This window comes from Nicotiana tabacum, chromosome 6, assembly GCF_000715075.1.
Source record: "Nicotiana tabacum cultivar K326 chromosome 6, ASM71507v2, whole genome shotgun sequence".
Taxonomy (NCBI): Eukaryota; Viridiplantae; Streptophyta; class Magnoliopsida; order Solanales; family Solanaceae; genus Nicotiana; species Nicotiana tabacum.
This window is the reverse complement of record NC_134085.1, coordinates 103,475,856-103,494,693: the sequence shown is the minus strand read 5'-3', so window position 1 is coordinate 103,494,693 and position 18,838 is coordinate 103,475,856. Positions and strand designations below refer to the sequence as shown.

The following is an 18,838-nucleotide window of genomic DNA, read 5'->3' as shown; positions in this document are numbered from 1 at the left end:
TTAAGAATTACGATGTCGCGAAAACGTGTTTCGAACCCCGTCGCAATCAATGCACCCGTGAATTATCAACACATTTTATCTAACGTTTGAGATTTGGATTTGGGTCACATAAATGCACACCCTAGTTTAGGAAGGTAATTTTTAAAATAGCGCGCCTAAAGCAACTACGTACTTTTGAATTATTTCTTCGCTACATTTGGGCTTGTTGAGACCATTTATGAGGATTATTATGGAAGGGTATGGACCAGCTATTTAAAATAAAACGAATTCTATATGAAATCATTTGACTAAATTAATGTATAAAGTTGTCCATCGTATGAACAATTGATAACTATACCAGTTAAATTAGTTTGACAAAGTAGATCTTTTGGCCCATGAATTATTAAAAGCATCCCAAAACCAACTATTCACCATATTAATGGAACGTGATCATGGCCCATTTTACATACCAAGTCTTATAACCCATTAAATAAAATATTTACAGAATTAAGTGAGTTAGATACTGAACCTTCCATAAAACAGAGCAAAACATCATGACACATAACTAAGAAACGAAATTAGAACAACTCTCCAAATTTCTTGAGCTAAATTAGCTAATTCAATGACTTGCTTCAGATTGTTATTTAAACATGCTACCACAAAATTAAACAGCACAAACATATTAGCAAGAAGGAAAATATCAAGTGCTGGAAAAATAATCTCATCTTCAGCATTGTCGTGATGCTTATGAATCAACCTCAAAAAAGTAACACCGTTTCATAAAAGGCTTAATTTCACTGTTCCGATTCGTCGCAAATGCCATCGTCGATCTATGCAAATCGGGGTATGAACTCAATGACACATGAACAGAGATTCACGAGAAAGCACAATATAAACAAAATTAACCAAAAATATAAACTGAAAGAAGCAAGAACGGACCTCAATCAGCCGTAAATTCATTTGCAATGGGAGCTATCAAAATCCAAGTACAATAGAGAGTTTCGATTTAATAATTCTGCTTGAGATCTGAACCAGGATCGGTGACTTCTAAAGGCGATATCACCAGAACCTCGAATCGGCGAACTCGAGCATCACCTCACTTTAATGATTGTCACGTAGCTGATTTCGGACTGATTTTGAAGCTATTTTCGCAGCTGGTTTCTGCTGCGTTCTGGGATGCTTTTTGCGGTTGTTTAACCGGTGAATTTGGACTGATTTTCAACTGGAGTTTTGGTTGGTGATGAAGCAGAACCGGTGGGGAGAGAAGTCGAAGAATACGGGATTTCAAAGGGGAAGGGGTCATTTGGATGTGAGAGAGTGAGAGTTTTTTTTTCTTTTCAGTTTTTTTTTAGGAAGAAGAGGATGAAGTCCAAAAACCTCCTCCTTCCGTTTTTTCGTTTTTTTTATGAAGAAAAAGGTGACCCCCTTCTTCTAATTTTTTCTTCTTTTTTTTCAATCTCTTTTCCCTTCTTTTCTTTTTCCAAACCCCCTTTTTCCTTTCCAACTTTTTCCTTTTTTTTTCCACCCGTCCCTTTCCAATTTTCCTTTTCGTTTTTCAATCCAACCTTTTCCTTTTTTCAAACTCCCCTCCTCCGTTCCTTTTCCCCACGTTTCAAAAGATGTCCGTGTATTCCTCCTCCTTTTTCAAAAGATGTTCCCCATTATCTTGGAGTTGGTGTAAGGTGTGGTGGGCTTGGATTGTTATGGGTTAGGTCCGAAAATTAGGCCTAAAAACGGGTAGTTTGAACCCAAATATTATTCTTTTGCCCGGACCCAAGAATAAGAACACGACGTTGTTTAATTAATTCTATGTAAGTAAAATAACTACCAAAATAAGACTGACATTTAAAACAAAACTATTTTTTAATATTTTTTTCAAGATTAAAATAGCTACAAAACATTAATAAAACTATTTTTGTGATTTTCGTTTTTATATAAAGATAAAATATAAAGTATTGTTTTTTTGTATGTTTTCTAAAGATTAAAATGACTACAAAACGTTAACGAAACCATTTTTTTTTGTAATTTTCGAAATTATATGAAGATAAAAAAATACAAAGTACTAATTTTGTATTTTCAAAAGATTAAAATGGCTGCAAGATATTAGTAACTATTTTTTTGTAATTTTCGAAATTATATAAAGTACAAAAATAAGGTACTATTTTTATATTTTTCAAATTTATGAGAAACGCATAAACTAAAGTATATATATATTTTTTTGTAATTTTTCTTTTTGTGACGAAATAAGGTAAAATAGTCAAAATTAGCTAAAATAGCTATATTAGACCTAAATTAAATATTTACGCTAAAAATGTGAAAATTCTTGGGAAGGGTCAAAAATCACATGTCTACACTCATCTGGACCAAGTCCACAAACAAATCATTTCTTGGCTTTAGCATTCTTCTCCCATTTTTTCAAGTCCTCGGCAGTGCAATCCGCTCTTGTCTTTGGCATATCTACTCCTTCAGCATTTTTATTCAAGGTAGCTAGTGGACCATCAGTGACAATATCCAATAGCTCATAGTCTTCTGCTATAATGTGATCTCTCATTCTGTTTTTCCACCAAGAGTAGTACTAGCTATTAAAGAATGGTGGCCTAGTAGCAGATTGTCCTTCCCAGTTCCAGGTGGTGCACTTATGTTGATCTTCTCCTAAGGTGTAAGCCTCTTCAATGATAACCTGCTCTAATACCAATTGATATTTTATACTTCAATACCACACAACAGAGGGGGTGCCTTGTGTGGTGTCCAATTTTTTACGTGTACAGATTATTGAAGGACTTGGTTCTTTTATGTGTTCCTTATACTACTATTGCGGAAATAATAAATGCGGAAGCTAAAGAACACAAGTATTTTACGTGAAAAAAATCCGGCTCAAAAGGTGAAAAAATCACGACCTACTACTTAGTAGGATTTTTTCCAACACTTCGCTAAATCACTAAGCCAAAATAACATTTACATAACACTTTGTAAACCTAAGGATTACCTCTAATATCGTTATAGCAACCAGCCTCTAACTGTTGCGATAACTTCAAGTGAACTCTAACTTGAATACACTACTCAGAGTACCTAATACAATTGCTTCTAGATAAAGCTGAAAGGTACAATTTGGAAACACCTACTACAATGAAACTAAAATAAAAGACAGACACGTGGAACTGGTTCTTCTATCTGGTTCATGTAGCTTCAGGTTCGCACACTTGAATCACATAAGAATTGCTTGCAAAATGCCTTGCTATTTTGCTCTTAACTCACGTTTAACTTCAGCGTTTGTGCGTACCTGTAAAATGAGAACATCCTGAAATATATAGAGTTAGTAGAATATGAAATAACTAGAGTTCCAATGCTATACTCTTCCTTGGTGGAAGAGTTCTAGTTATCTTCAACTTCTAACTCCTCTCTTATCTTGGATAAAGTTCTTTTCAAGTAAGGTGTCTTTCTCCTTATCACTTATGAAACCTTTCCGATAAGGAGATATCAGATATACTAACTTAAGTTTATCTCCTTCACTTGCATGCCTTGTGATCGAATTCTGCCTGTGTCTGTGTTCACTGTATATGGACCTAGTTCATGCTTGAGTTCCTTTGTCAATCAAAACAAACTTTACTTGGGCCAACAATTAACCTCATTACTAAATTTCTACCCATACGACTTGCCTTAAGGAAAACTAGAGGAGCATAGCAGTTACATTATATAATTATGGTCATTGTTGGCCATTGTTCCGATTGAGCATTCTCTCTTATTTGTCCATTTTTTCGCTTTTTTTTTTTTTAAATTAAAGAGAACTTTTACTTCATCCTAATTTAGATCAAGGACATATGGACACTTTTAATTAAAAGTAGTGCTGTTTAACTGTGCAATATCACAAGTCCATGAATCATACTCTGTTTCACGTTTTGGTAATGTCGGGAAAGTCAACTTTGCACCTTTATACGCTCATGTCCTCTTAGTCTTCAACAAACCATAAGAATATTGGTTTTCTTGGGTCCCTTTCGTTTGACTAATATGATAACAAGTCCTAAAATGTCATACTTTCTTAACTTCCTGTATTTTTCAAACAGGTGGAACGCTGATCTTGCTTTATTAATTTAACTATTTCTATACAAGAAATAAATTATCGAAAGTTTTATTGATCTTATTGATTTTGTTTGCTTTAACTCTGTCAAACGTTAAAAGACATGCAATAGAGTCTCCGTGTTAGGTAACCTGCCGAGAGCAATCACCTTGAGAAAGCATTCTCTAGTCTCTACAATTTCCCTATAAATACGTGATTTATTTCTCCTTACCATGCAGTGCACCACACTTCTTCCCTTATAAGTAAAATTTCTTCAATGGCTTCTTTTAAGACTGCCATAGTTTTGTTTTTCCTAGTGAGCTTAATGGGAAGCTCCTCAGCTCAACTAACCACTGGGTTTTATTCCAAATCATGTCCTAAGCTCTATGAAACTGTGAAATCTGTAGTGCATTCTGCCATTCAGAAGGAAACCCGTATGGGTGCTTCCCTCCTTCGCCTATTCTTCCACGATTGCTTCGTCAATGTAAAACTACTCTCTTCATTTTTAGCCCTTTTTCGTATAAATAATAGTATAATTCTTTATATCGAGTATATATGTAGTATAAACACGAGTGCGACTAATTTTTATTTGTCAATCTACTGTTGGTGATGTATAGAAACTAGGCACGAAATGTTAATTATAGAGCGCTGTATATGACCATTAAGGTTAAAGTATTTTCTGTTGCCAAGTGTCCTAGGATTGATCGTGATATCGTTTGCAAGTCTATGTTTCACAAGTTGACTACTAATTTGTTGCTGAGTCCTTATTAGTAGTAGAAGTTGTCTTTTTCTGTCTCCAGGCATTTAGAAGGTCTTGGTCTCGATTATATCGATAAGTTAGGTGTAGTACACCTAATTGGTAAACTCATAATTTGGTCACGTTTACATTATTTTTTTATGCCTTTTGTCTAAATTGCTTAATGTACTTATTTCAGGGATGCGATGGATCATTATTCCTGGATGATACATCAACCTTCACAGGGGAAAAAAGGGCACAACCTAATTTCAATTCCGCTAGAGGATTTGAAGTTATTGATGACATCAAATCTGCCGTCGAAAAAGTGTGCCCTGGTGTTGTCTCTTGTGCTGATATTTTGGCCGTTACTGCCCGAGACTCTGTTGTCATTGTAAGTTGTTGATGTTATTAATTACAACAATTGTCATTGTAAACCTCCTTTTGAATTTTATGCTAACAACGAACAGTTGTTGTATATAATATTGTAGCTTGGAGGGCCTAATTGGGATGTAAAACTCGGAAGAAGAGATGCCAGAACAGCAAGCCAAGCTGCCGCAAACAGTAGCATTCCTCCTCCAACTTCTAACCTTAACCGGCTCATCTCTAGCTTCAGTGCTGTTGGCCTTTCCACCAAGGATATGGTTGCCTTATCTGGTTCGTTCTCTTCCCCCGGCAACTCTTTGAAAACATCTCTTAAACATAACAAAAAAGGGTCCTATTTGTCGGGTAATAGATTACTTCTTTAGGTATGGGTTGGTTAATAAACAGATGCCCTCCACCTCTCCGTAATAGGCCAAGGTATTTGAGTTTAAAAGGATAACAATAGGGGTAAATAATGTTGAAAAGTATAATATGGGACCTCTTTCCGTAACTAGAATAACTTGGTACAATGTACTAATAGTGTAAATATTTTTTATACTGTGATCGATATAAACAAATTACTCAAATCCTTTCTAATAGGCAATTTTGTGGTTATGTTTGTCAGGAGCTCACACCATTGGACAAGCAAGGTGCACTAGTTTCAGGGCACGCATATACAACGAGACCAATAACTTGGATTCATCACTAGCAAAAACCAGGCAAAACAACTGCCCAAGAAACTCAGGCTCAGGGGACAACAACTTGGCACCTCTTGATCTTCAGACTCCTACATATTTCGACAACCATTATTTCATTAACCTTGTAAGCAAAAAAGGTTTGCTCCACTCTGATCAGCAGCTCTTCAACGGCGGATCGGCCGATTCAATTGTGAAATCATACAGCGACAACCCCAGCAGTTTCGCAACTGATTTTGTGACTGCCATGATTAAGATGGGTGACATCCGTCCCCTTACTGGATCTAAAGGAGAGATCAGGAAGAATTGCAGGAGGATCAACTAATTTTGCTTCTTTAATTTGCTTATATGAAAATCTGTTGATTTGGAATCTTCTATTTCTCGTGTTCTTTTTTGTTTTGACTTCTCAAGTTTTAGTTTTGTTTCTTGATTTGTAGGCTCATTGGCTGTCACTCCGTTACAGCTTAAAGTGCCACTTTTTTCTACACTTGCAATGTGCTATATTTGTGTCGTGTTTCAGATCTATGAATAAAATACCTTTTTTGTAAAAAAAAAAAAAAAAAAGTATTCATTAATAGTATTGCTCTTGATTATTTTTGCTTTAAAATCATAACCGCACATTGAGGAAAAAATATTTTAGAAAAAAGGGGTATGATATGATGATTGAGATTCTTTCAGTTTTAATTAGATGCCTTAAGTTCAAGTCCAACGATTGAAGAAAATTTTAATACATGTTTTACTCTTTTAGTGAGCTGACCTAAAATGAATGTGCAATATATTTGTCGTGTCCGTCAATTTTCGAATAATGAATAATTTAAACAAATTAAAACTTTACGATAAAAATATGAGGGGGCAAAATATGCAGCATCAATGCATAACAAGGCGAAATTCTTGCAAGGGATATCGATATAGTACTAGTTTTGGTGGCTCTCCCAGAAAATTGGATGGGAAAAAATCTCTGGTTCCCTGCAAAGCACAAGACAACATTGTAGCTAGTTTTGACCCTCTTTGTTGACTTACTTGTCCGAGAAGGAGACAAGATGTTTGTTGCGTTTTTGTTTAAGATGAAATAGTCTTAAAATTAGAGTGAATGGGAAATGAGATTTGGATTTGGATTTGGTCAAATGATCGATCGATTGATTGATTTTTTAGACCAAATTTATTTATTAATAGTGAATATTAACGTGATATAATCCGTGTTTGTAACGGATATTTTCCAATCCGTGTATTGTATTGCAACACTAAGCAATAAGCGGCCTAGTGCACCTCCCACAATGGTGTAAGTGCTCCTCCTACCAAGCAAGTGTACATTCCACCATGTAAGTGCTTCCTCCATGATAGCCTAGTGCTTGTTGCACCATGGAGGGGGCGGATTTCTCTCAAATAACTGCTATAAATAGAGCATAAGTTGGAGAGAAAGCAGAACACGTCGGAAAAAACACTCGAAATACTCTGTATACACTTAATATACATTCTGTATACACTGGATATACACTTTGTATATATTGGATATACACTCTGTATACACTGCGTATACACTGAAAAAACGAATTGCAATCTGATATTCTCTTCAGTAAGAATTCAACATTAGTTATACTTTGCATTCCTTCCTATCAGAATTTCCATTCGACTTCTGAGTTGTTCTCCTTATTCTGCATTATTTTTAACTACAAACAAAGCATACATAAGTCTGATTTGCTGCCGAACTTTGTGTTCGCTGAAACACTGGGGTTTGAAGTACCGCTACACCAGTGTGTAATTCGTTCTATCCTGGAAGGAAATAATCTATAACCTTGGGTACTAGGAGGGGATTAAATTCCTTAAGGAAACATTGTGAATTCAGTGGGCTCGAATTAATTTCTGTATCATTTAAATATATGTTTATAAGCTAACGTTCTAATTTCCAGACTCATTATTTACAAGTACAGGAGGAACAACAAGCTTAAGTAATTTAATAACTTTTATTTCTGTATTTGTGTTATTCTTAATATTCTAAAAACTAAAACCTTTGTGGTTTTTGTGTACTCCCGTTTGGAGAGTAAAGCCTTCGTGGCGGTTTGTTAGAGATTAAAATCTACGTGATTTTTACTCCAGTTTTAAAGCCTTCGTGGCGTTTTATTGGAGATTAAAATCTACGTGATTTTTCACTCCAGTTTTAAACGTTTATTAAACGTTTGTTTGTGTCATTTTTTCACTAAAAATGGCGAATGACGGAAATCAAACTGTTCCGATGATGACTGCCAACGCATCGACAAGTCGAACTCCGACGTTGGCACCGGCAGAGAAATTCGAATAATTTTCCGGGTTGGATTTCAAGCGCTGGCAGCAAAAGATGTTCTTCTACTTGACTACGTTATGTCTACAGAAGTTCATCAAGGAAGATGTTCCTGATCTTCCAGATGAAACTCCAAAAAATGATAGCTTTCTCGTGATTGAGGCGTGGAAGCATTCTAACTTCTTGTGCAGGAATTATATTCTTAGCGGACTGGAGGATAATCTGTATAATGTATACAGTGGCGTGGAGACGTCAAAAGAATTGTGGAATGCACTTGAAAAGAAGTACAAAACTGAAGATGCCGGGATGAAGAAATTCGTCGCCGCAAAATTTTTGGACTACAAAATGGTAGATAGCAAGTCTGTTATTACCCAAGTCCAGGAATTGCAAGTGATTATTCATGATCTACTTGCTGAAGGTATGTTTCAAATAAATACTGATATTGAAAGTAAAAATTTTAGTAATTTTACTAACGGAATTTTCATTGAAGGTCTTGTCATCAATGAAGCATTCCAAGTAGCAGCAATAATTGAGAAGTTGCCTCCATTGTGGAAGGACTTCAAAAATTATTTGAAACACAAACGAAAGGAGATGTCCCTTGAAGATCTCATTGTTCGATTGAGAATCGAAGAGGACAATAAAGCTGCTGAGAGAAGAGGCCGTGGAAATTCAACAATAATGGGAGCAAATATTGTTGAAGATAACAAAAAGAGAAAGAAGGCTTCTAGTCCGAAATACAACCCAAGCAAGAAGCGGTTCAGTGGAAACTGCTACAACTGTGGGAAAACCGGACACAAATCTACGGAGTGTCATGCTCGGAAGAAAGACAAGCAAATGGATCAAGCAAACATGGTAAAAAAGCATGATGATGTTGATGACTTGTGCGCCATACTTTCTGAATGCAGCCTGGTAGGAAACACAAAGGTGTGGTGGATTGATTCTGGAGCCACTCGCCATGTTTGTGCTGTGAGGGAAGCATTTTCTACATATGCTTCTGCTGGACCCGAAGAGACGCTCTCTATGGGAAATGTTGCTACAGCAAAAATTGAAGGATACGGTAAGATATTTCTCAAGATGACTTCTGGCAAGGTCATGACTTTGAACAACGTCCTTCATGTTCCCGAGATTAGGAAGAACTTAGTCTCTACTGGACTTCTTGTAAAGCACGTTTTCAAGTGCGTTTTTGTATCTGACAAGGTAGTGATTAGTAAGAATGAAATGTTTGTAGGAAAAGGTTACCTTACTGAGGGCCTTTTCAAGCTGAATATAATAGTTGTTGAAACTAATAATAAAACTTCAGCTTCTTCTTACTTACTTGAGTCAAATGATTTATGGCATGTACGTTTGGGTCATGTCAATTATAAAACCTTGCGAAAAATGATAAACTTGGAAGTATTGCCTAAGTTTGAATGCGAAAAATCAAAATGTCAAATATGTGTGGAATCTAAGTATGTTAAACATCCTTATAAGTCGGTTGAAAGGAATTCAAATCCTTTAGACTTAATTCACACAGATATTTGTGACATGAAGTCAATACCATCTCGCGGTGGAAAGAAGTATTTCATAACTTTTATTGACGATAGTACTTGATATTGCTATGTTTACTTACTTAATAGTAAAGATGAAGCAATAGACGCATTCAAGCAATACAAAAATGAAGTTGAAACGCAACTTAACAAGAAAATCAAAATGATAAGAAGTGATAGGGGTGGTGAATATGAATCTCCTTTTGAACAAATATGTTTAGAATATGAAATTATTCATCAAACAACAGCCCCTTACACGCCCCAATCCAATGGGATTGCAGAAAGAAAGAATCGTTCATTAAAGGAGATGATGAACGCATTGTTGATAAGTTCTGGTTTGCCACAGAACTTGTGGGGGAAAGCCGTTCTTACGGCCAGCCGAATACTAAATCGAGTACCCATAGCAAAACACAATCCATTCCATATGAAAAATGGAAAGGAATGAAGCCCAACTTGAATTATTTTAAAGTGTGGGGGTGTTTGGCAAAAGTGCAAGTTCCTAAACCCAAAAGGGTAAAAATAGGACCGAAAATAGTTGATTGTGTTTTCATAGGATATGCGACTAATAGTAAAGCATATCGATTTCTGGTTCATAAATCAGAAAATCCCTACATTCATAATAATAGGTTATAGAATCAGATAATGCTGAGTTCTTTGAATATATATATTCGTATAAAAAGGAATGTGAGTCGATTGGTGAAGGATCTAAATGACCTCGGGAAGAAACAAAAGAAAGTACATTTAATCAGGGGGATCCAAGACGTAGTAAACGTCAAAGAACGTCTACTTCGTTTGGACCAGATTTTGTGACTTTCTTATTGGAAAATGAGCCTCGAACATTTAAAGAAGCTATGTCTTCTTCGGAATCATTGTTCTGGAAAGAGGCTGTCAATAGTGAAATAGAATCCATATTGAACAACCATACATGAGAATTGGTTGATCTTCCTCCTAGAAATAAACCTTTGGGTTCTAAATGGATTTTTAAGAGAAAAATGAAAGATGATGGCACTATTGATAAATTTTAGGCAAGACTTGTTGTCAAAGGGTATAGACAACGAGAAGGTCTTGACTACTTTGATACATACTCCCCAGTTACAAGGATTACGTCCATACGGATGTTAGTAGCATTAGCTGCAGTGTATGGTCTTGAAATTCATCAAATGGATGTTAAAACGGCCTTCTTAAATGGAGAGTTGGAGGAAGAAATTTACATGGAACAACCTGAAGGGTTTGTGGTTCCAGGTAAAGAAAATAAGGTATGTAGACTTGTTAAGTCCCTTTACGGACTAAAACAAGCACCCAAACAATGGCATGCGAAATTTGACCAAACAATGTTGTCAAATAGTTTTAAGATAAATGAATGTGATAAATGTGTGTACATTAAAAATGTTCCAAATCACATAGTCATTGTTTGCCTATATGTGGATGATATGCTGATAATGAGTAATGACATTGCCAACATAAATGCTACTAAGCGTATGCTAACTAGCAAGTTTGATATGAAGGACTTGGGAATTGCGGATTTAATTCTGGGGATTAAGATCCAAAAGACTCCTCAAGGTCTGGCATTGTCACAATCTCATTATATTAAGACAGTACTTGAAAAATTCAAGCACTTGGGCTTTAAAGTTGCAAAGACTCCAATTGACGTAAATCTTGCACTAGCAAAGAATAAAGGCCAAAGCATATTTGGATTATGCTCGTGTGTTGGGATGTTTAATGTACATCATGAATTGTACACGGCCAAATATAGCTTGTGCTATAAGTAAACTAAGTCGATACACGAGCAATCCAGACCAATCTCATTGGATGGCAATGAAACGAGTTTCGGGATACTTAGAACATACCCAAAACTTTGATTTGCACTACAGTAAATATCCTGCGGTGATTGAAGGATATTGTGATGTAAATTGGATCACCGGTTCAACTGATTCGAAGTCCACAAGTGGATATGTATTCACTATTGGTGGAGGAGCGGTATCTTGGAAGTCGTCCAAACAAACATGTATTGCCCGCTCTACAATGGAGGCTGAGTTCATAGCCTTAGATAAAGTCGGTGAAGAAGCTGAATGGCTCCGAAATTTCTTGGAAGACATTCCATTTTGGCCCAAACCGTTGGCACCAATATGCATACACTGTGATAGCCAATCGACAATTGGAAGGGCTGGGAGCGTTATGTATAACGGTAAATCTCGTCATATACGACGAAGACATAAAACCGTTAGGCAACTTCTCTATAGAGGAATTATCACGATTGACTATGTAAAGTCAATTGATAATGTGTCGGATCCACTTACAAAAGGCCTAACTAGAGAGGTAGTTGAGAAATCATCGAGGGGAATGGGACTATGGCCGAGAACAAGTCATTGTAGCGGTAACTCTACCTAGAAGACTGGAGATCTCAAGATCTAGGTTCAAGGAGATCAAACAAAGTCATTAATGACGGTTCAACATTGTCAACAAAATTTTTTTTAGTCCATTCTCGTGATGAGATAATGTTCAGTACCAAGGATAAAGCATTAAGGCTTTTTAATAATTTCTAAATTTGATACAGGGTATATCAAATAGTATATCTACGGGATGACACGTTTAGGAATCACCTATGTAAGTGTGAAGTGTTAGCCGCTTCAAGGAGAATTTTGCAAGGCCAATTCTCTACGCTTATGAAACCAGGCAATGTTCATGGTTGAAATGAACACAACAATGAGAACCAAAGACGGTTAAGGGATTGATTGTGTGACTTATGGTTGTCTAGGTATACACTAAAGTTTGACGGTTCAAAGATATCAAATCTATCGATTGACCGAGTATATCCGACATAAGTTCACTACGGAAATTTCAAAGGGAAACCTACTTATCCAGATGCAATTAATCCTTGCTTGCAAATCACACAAGTTTTTCATGCATACTTCCGTGATATAGCCATTCCCCATTCATGTGGGGGATTATTGAGTTTTTGTTTAAGATGAAATAGTCTTAAAATTAGAGTAAATGGGAAATGGGATTTGGATTTGGATTTGGATTCGGATTTGGTCAAATGATCGATCGATTGATTGATTTTTTGGACCAAATTTATTTGTTAATAGTGAATATTAACGTGATATAATCCGTGTTTGTAACGGATGTTTTCCAATCCGTGTATTGTATTGCAACACTAAGCAATAAGCAGCCTAATGCACCTCCCACAATGGTGCAAATGCTCCTCCCACCAAGCAAGTATACATTCCACCATGTAAGTGCTTTCTCCATGATAGCCTAGTGCTTGTTGCACCATGGAGGGGCGGATTTCTCTCAAATAACTGCTATAAATAGAGCATAAGTTGGAGAGAAAGCAGAACACATCGAAAAAAACACTCGATACACTCTGTGTACACTTAATATACACTCTGTATACACTGGATATACACTCTGTATATACTGGATATATACTCTGTATACACTGCGTATACACTGGAAAAACGAATTGCAATCTGATATTCTCTTCAGTAAGAATTCAACATTGGTTATACTTTGCATTTCTTCCTCTCAAAATTTCCATTCGACTTCTGAGTTGTCCTCCTTATTCTGCATTGTTTTTAACTACAAACAAAGCATCCATAAGTGTGATTTGATGCCGAACTTTGTGTTCGCTGAAACACTGGAGTTTGAAGTACCGCTACACCAGTGTGTAATTCGTTCTATCCTGGAAGGAAATAATCTATAACCTTGGGTACTAGAAGGGGAATAAATTCCTTAAGGAAACATTGTGAATTCAGTGGGCTCGAATTAATTTCTGTATCATTTAAATTTACGTTTATAAGATAACGTTTTTTTTTTCAAAATTATTATTTACAAATACAGGATAACCACGGATCCAACAATGTTGACTTATTATATTAGCTTTTTGATTTTAAAAGGAAAAACAGACCCAGTCAACCAACAGCTAACAAAGGAGTACTTTAGTTGATTGATCAAATGTCAAGTTCCCCACAATTCACGAGGTGGAATAGGAAAGAGAATCACGAGAATTTTGAATTGACACATGTTAAGTGGTAAAATACGAACAATATTGTACCAAGTATTAGTTTTGATAGTCAATTTACGAGTTCCACTTAGCAGTTAATAATGTATATATATTCCTTCACTGAATTACGAAAAGCTTACTTCATTAAACATACTTCATTGGTTTCAAAATTTTAATTTATATGACATTGTTTTAATTTGAGACGTGTCAAATATTTGACATCTTTCAAATGTTGGAATATAATATTAATCATGCAATTTAGCTATAATATTATGTTTTATTCTTTATGGAATTATTATTTATTTAATTATCTAATTCAATAAATTATTATATTTTAAATAGATCATTTGTTACATATGTGTTCTTTAATTATGTAGTAGACGATTTAGTGTATGAAGTCTTAGCTCATGCACATAAGTTTAATCTTCGGTTCTCATAATTAATAAAATTATGTTCACAATCAAAGATATTATTGGACAAAATGGGCAAAATATCTTAACGATTGTAACATAATATTAACGTGTAATTTATCTTGATTATGTGAGTGGTTTTACTCTAACTTCTTGTGCTAGTATACTTAGTGTATATTGAACAGACCAAGTAGAGAAAAAATATTTTTGTACTAAATATATAAAATAATTTCTCTGATAGAATTCATGACTCGACTTTGAGTTTGCTAATATCTCTCTATGTAAGTTTATAAGTTTTTATGTATAAACCCGGTCGATGAATTTTGAATCCGTCACTTAAATTTATTGACGATATCAAATTCGCCGTTGAAAAAGTGTGCCCTGGTGTCGTCTCTTGTGCTGATATTTTGGCCGTTACTGCCCGAGACTCTGTTGTCATTGTAAGTTCTTGATGTTATTAATACAACAATTTTCATTGTAAACCTCCTTTTGAATTTTCTGCTAACGCAAATTGTTGTTGTATATAATGTAGCTTGGAGAGCCTAATTGGGATGTGTTTACCCCTAAAATTGGATAATAATTAAATTTATAATGTGGTTTTAAGGACACGTGATTCCACCTAATACTAATTGATAAACGTAAAGTGTAATAGTAGAAATCGATAATAAAGTTAAGCAAACCAGTGTTTGGACGGAATTCAGCCCTCGAGTTGAATATCCTCGAACTGATCGATGCAAGAACAGTTAGAAACATAACAATCTGATGAATAAGAATATAAGCTAGAAAGTATTGTATCGCTTTGATATGCGTGAATGTAAGGTGTCTACAAAATGATCAGAACCCTCTTTATATAGCAGAGAAATCTTATCTATGGTACAATTCTAATTACGAAGGTAAAGCCCATGATTAGCCTAAACAATCACCCTTGATTTGATTTGTTCCGGAATTTCCGTCATGATCTTTGACCGGTCGCGGATATCTCGCTTTTTCATTATTGAGCTTTGCTCGAAGTCTGCCATATTAGGTCTCGATCGTTGTTGATCTCGATTTCAACAGGCACCTAGATCCTCGAACTCGATACCTTGTCTTCGTACTTTGGCCTAATCCACTACGAGGCAGACCTTCGATGCAGTTCCCTGGCCTCAATCAAATAGTGAAATCGGGTAGGCCCGGTTTTAACTGTATACAGGATGTAAAATTAGGAAGAAGAGGTGCCAGAACAACAAGCCAAGCTGCTGCAAACAGTAGCATTCCTCCCCCAACTTCTAACCTTAACCGTCTCATCTCTAGCTTCAGTGCTGTTGGCCTTTCCACCAAGGATATGCTTGCCTTATCTGGTTCGTACTCTTCTAGCGCATCTCTTCAAAAACACCTCTTAAAAATAACGCAACAAGGTCATATTTGCCGGGTAGATGTGTTACTTTTATGGGTATGGGTTGGCTAATAACCCGGATAAACAGATGCCCCCCACCTGTCCTTTTAAAGGTAGACAAGAGTATTTGTTTGACTTTAAAAGGGCAACCACAAAGATAAATAATGTTGAAAAGTATAACATGAGCTAATATGATCCTTTTCCGTAACTAGAGTAACTTGGTACAATACTCATCGTGCAAATATTCTTTATACTAGGACCGCAGGGGCGGTCCAAGGGTCAAGCCAATAAAGTAAGGGTTTTTTGGGGCAGAGCCGACGGAAGCGGGAGTGGAAGTGAGACTTGATTCTCAAGTCATTCCTAAGAGGGGTAGTTTCAAGTACCTGGGGTCGTTTATTAAGGGGTCCGGGGAGATCGACGAGGATGTCACACACCGTATAGGGGTGGGGTGGATGAAATGGAGGTTAGCGTCGGGAGTCCTGTGTGACAAGAAAGTGCCACTGTTACTGAAAGGTAAATTTTATAGGGCAGTGGTTAGGCCTGCTATGTTGTATGGGACCGAGTGTTGGCCGGTGAAGATCTCACACATCCAGAGGATGAAAGTTGCAGAGATGAGGATGTTGAGGTGGATGTGCGGGCATACAAGGAAGGATAAGATTAGAAATGAAGATATTCGAGAGAAGGTGGGTGTGGCCCCATGGAGGACAAGATGCGGGAAGCAACACTCAGATGGCTCGGGCACATTCAGAGGAGGAACACTGATGCACCGGTGAGAAGGTGTGAACGACTGGCGGTGGTGGGTACGAAGAGAGGTAGAGGGAGACCTAAGAAGTATTGGGGAGAGGTGATCAGGCAGGATATGACGCGACTTAGGGTTACTGAGGACATGACCCTAAACAGGGAATTGTGGAGATCGAGCATTAAGGTTGTAGGTTAGGGGAAATTGTGATGTCTTTTTTACAGCGCACTAGAGTGAGACTAGCCAGTTTAGGAGTTAGTCTTAGGATGCTATTGATCAACTACTGATGATGGGCTTTATCTGCTGTGTATTAATACCTTACATCTTTCTCGTATTTCCTATATCTCTTATATTGCTGTTACTTTGTTTTTTATGGTATTTATGTTATGTTATGGATTTTATGGTATTTTATGTTGTTTTATTATGAGTCTATTGATAGTACTAATATAGTGTCTCTTGTTGCCTCTTTGAGCCGAGGGTCTCCTGGAAACAGCCTCTCTGCCCCTCGGGTAGAGGTAAGGTCTGCGTACATATTACCCTCCCCAGACCTCACTTGTGGGATTACACTGGGTTGTTGTTGTTGTTGTTGTTGATTTCTACACGTATTTGTATTGAGATTCCGACTAATCTAGATTCGTAACGCGTAAGGCCTAGTAAAAGAGATAACACATTTTTACAGGATTTGTTTAACCACATGACTCGAACCCAATATATCTAATTAAGGTAAGTTGAATCATATATATCTCACATTAATTTTTAGAGGTAGGGTCTAAATATATTGAGTATTTTAAAATAAAAAAATAAAATATTTTATAAAAGGTAAAGATAAAAAATAAGACATGGACTATTAAAGATACCAAAAAATGGATTCTAAAGTTTATTACATGTTTTAGTGAATAATGTAAAAGGGGAATAATAATATAGGTACTACACTAATTATGTTAATCGTAAAATTTAACTAATAAAAAGTTTATTTTCGCGACAAATGTTTAGAGGAGTGATTCTCTTTTTCCAATTAAAAGTTATATTGTTCTCCGTAGAAAGAAAAGAGTTTTATTTTTTCTATACAAAAAACAAGAGTGGAAGAATATTATTGAATAAAACTATATTTGCATTCTTTTTTCCCTTCAGGTTTCAAACGTTTCAATAAGTATATTAGAACATCAAAAATAATTTTGAAATCACTCAACTTCTTAAATATGGTTCTATTATCTAAGATCAACAATATCTTAGGAGATATTAAATTGGAGTATTATTAATAAAAAGAAACTATTAACAACTTTACATTTTAAAAAAGTAAAAAAATAAACTTTAATTAAAAATATAAATGAATTATTATTATTTTTTTCTTTTGCAAGGCCCCAGATTAAAAATTGATTTTAGGCCACCCATCTTTTTAAGTTGCCCGGTATGACCGATATAAACAAATTACTCAAATTCTTTCTAATAGGCAATTTTGTGGTTATGTTTGTCAGGAGCTCACACCATTGGACAAGCAAGGTGCACTAGTTTCAGGAGACGCAGATACAACGAGACCAATAACTTGGATTCATCACTAACAAAAACCAGGCAAAACAACTGCCCAAAAAACTTAGGCTCAGGGGACGACAATTTGGCGCCTCTTGATCTTCAGACTCCTACATATTTGGACAACCATTATTTCATAAACCTTGTAAGCAAAAAGGGTTTGCTCCACTCTGATCAGCAGCTCTTCAACGGCGGATCGGCCGATTCAACTGTGAAATCATACAGCGACAACCCCAGCAGTTTCGCTACTGATTTGGTGACTTCCATGATTAAGATGGGTGACATCCGTCCCCTTACTGGATCTAAAGGAGAGATCAGGAAGAATTGCAAGAGGATCAACTAATTTTGCTTCTTTAATTTGCTTATATGAAAATCTGTTGATTTGGAATCTTCTATTTCTCGTGTTCTTTTTTATTTTGACTTCTCAATTTTTATAGCCTGTTTGGTAAAGCTTTTTTTTTGGTCAAAAGTGTTTTCTTTTGTTGCTAAAATCACTTTTGGCCAAAAATTGGGGCATTTGGCCAAGCTTTTGAAAGGAAAAAAAAATTACTTTTGAGGAGAAGCAGAAGCAGTTTTGGAGAAGCAGAAAAAAGTAGCTTCTTTTCGAAAACACTTTTTTGAGAAACACTTTTGATAAAAATACACTTAAAAGCAGTTTTTTAAAGTTTGGCCAAACACTAATTGCAGCTCAGAAGTGTTTTTCAAACTAATTAGCCGAACACAAACTGTTTCTCACCAAAAGTACTTTTGAAAAAAAAACACTTCTCAAAATAAGCTGATTTTTGTAGCTTGGCCAAACGGGATATTAGTTTTGTTTCTTGATTTGTAGGCTTAATGGCTGTCACTCCGTTACAGCTTAAAGTGCCAGTTTTTTCTACACTTGCAATGTGCTATATTTGTGTCGTGTTTGATTTTTATGAATAAAATACATATTTTTGTTAAACTTCCAAGACAAACTGGACTCAGTAGTCGTTATACTTTTGAATTTTATGGTAGAGTGCTCAAACATTTTCTCTCATATGACCATCTCATGTGAGATGTGACATAGGAAAAATGTGACATGAAGAAAAATCTTTAAAATCCCTCCCTCTACCTTTAGTGGGAAACAACCTGCGCATAAGTGATAGTGGTGCTGTCATAACCCAAACAATATTTTATCTTA

General features: G+C 36.0%; 2 protein-coding genes and 1 long non-coding RNA gene across 3 annotated transcripts; 2 read left to right on the top strand and 1 right to left on the bottom strand.

Annotated features, from left to right (window-relative positions):
• Positions 1-589: 589 nt before the first annotated feature.
• LOC107793452 (uncharacterized) lies at positions 590-1,623 on the bottom strand. Its single transcript, XR_001649718.2, has 2 exons — positions 919-1,623; positions 590-809 (listed from the first exon to the last, which is right to left on the bottom strand). It is a non-coding gene; the product is annotated as an uncharacterized LOC107793452 (long non-coding RNA).
• Positions 1,624-4,095: 2,472 nt separating this feature from the next.
• On the top strand, positions 4,096-6,398 carry LOC107793453 (peroxidase P7-like). The gene is made up of 4 exons (XM_016615814.2): positions 4,096-4,517; positions 4,969-5,160; positions 5,258-5,423; positions 5,755-6,398. The coding sequence occupies exons 1-4, from the start codon at positions 4,311-4,313 to the stop codon at positions 6,147-6,149; spliced, it is 960 nt and encodes a 319-aa protein (XP_016471300.1). The 5' UTR covers positions 4,096-4,310; the 3' UTR covers positions 6,150-6,398.
• Positions 6,399-8,024: 1,626 nt separating this feature from the next.
• Positions 8,025-18,613, top strand: LOC107781143 (peroxidase P7-like). The gene is made up of 7 exons (XM_075255682.1): positions 8,025-8,079; positions 8,224-8,517; positions 8,590-8,877; positions 14,381-14,478; positions 14,571-14,591; positions 15,228-15,375; positions 17,625-18,613. Exons 1-7 carry the CDS (start codon positions 8,025-8,027, stop codon positions 18,017-18,019), a joined length of 1,299 nt encoding a protein of 432 aa, XP_075111783.1. The 3' UTR covers positions 18,020-18,613.
• The last annotated feature ends 225 nt before the right edge of the window (positions 18,614-18,838 follow it).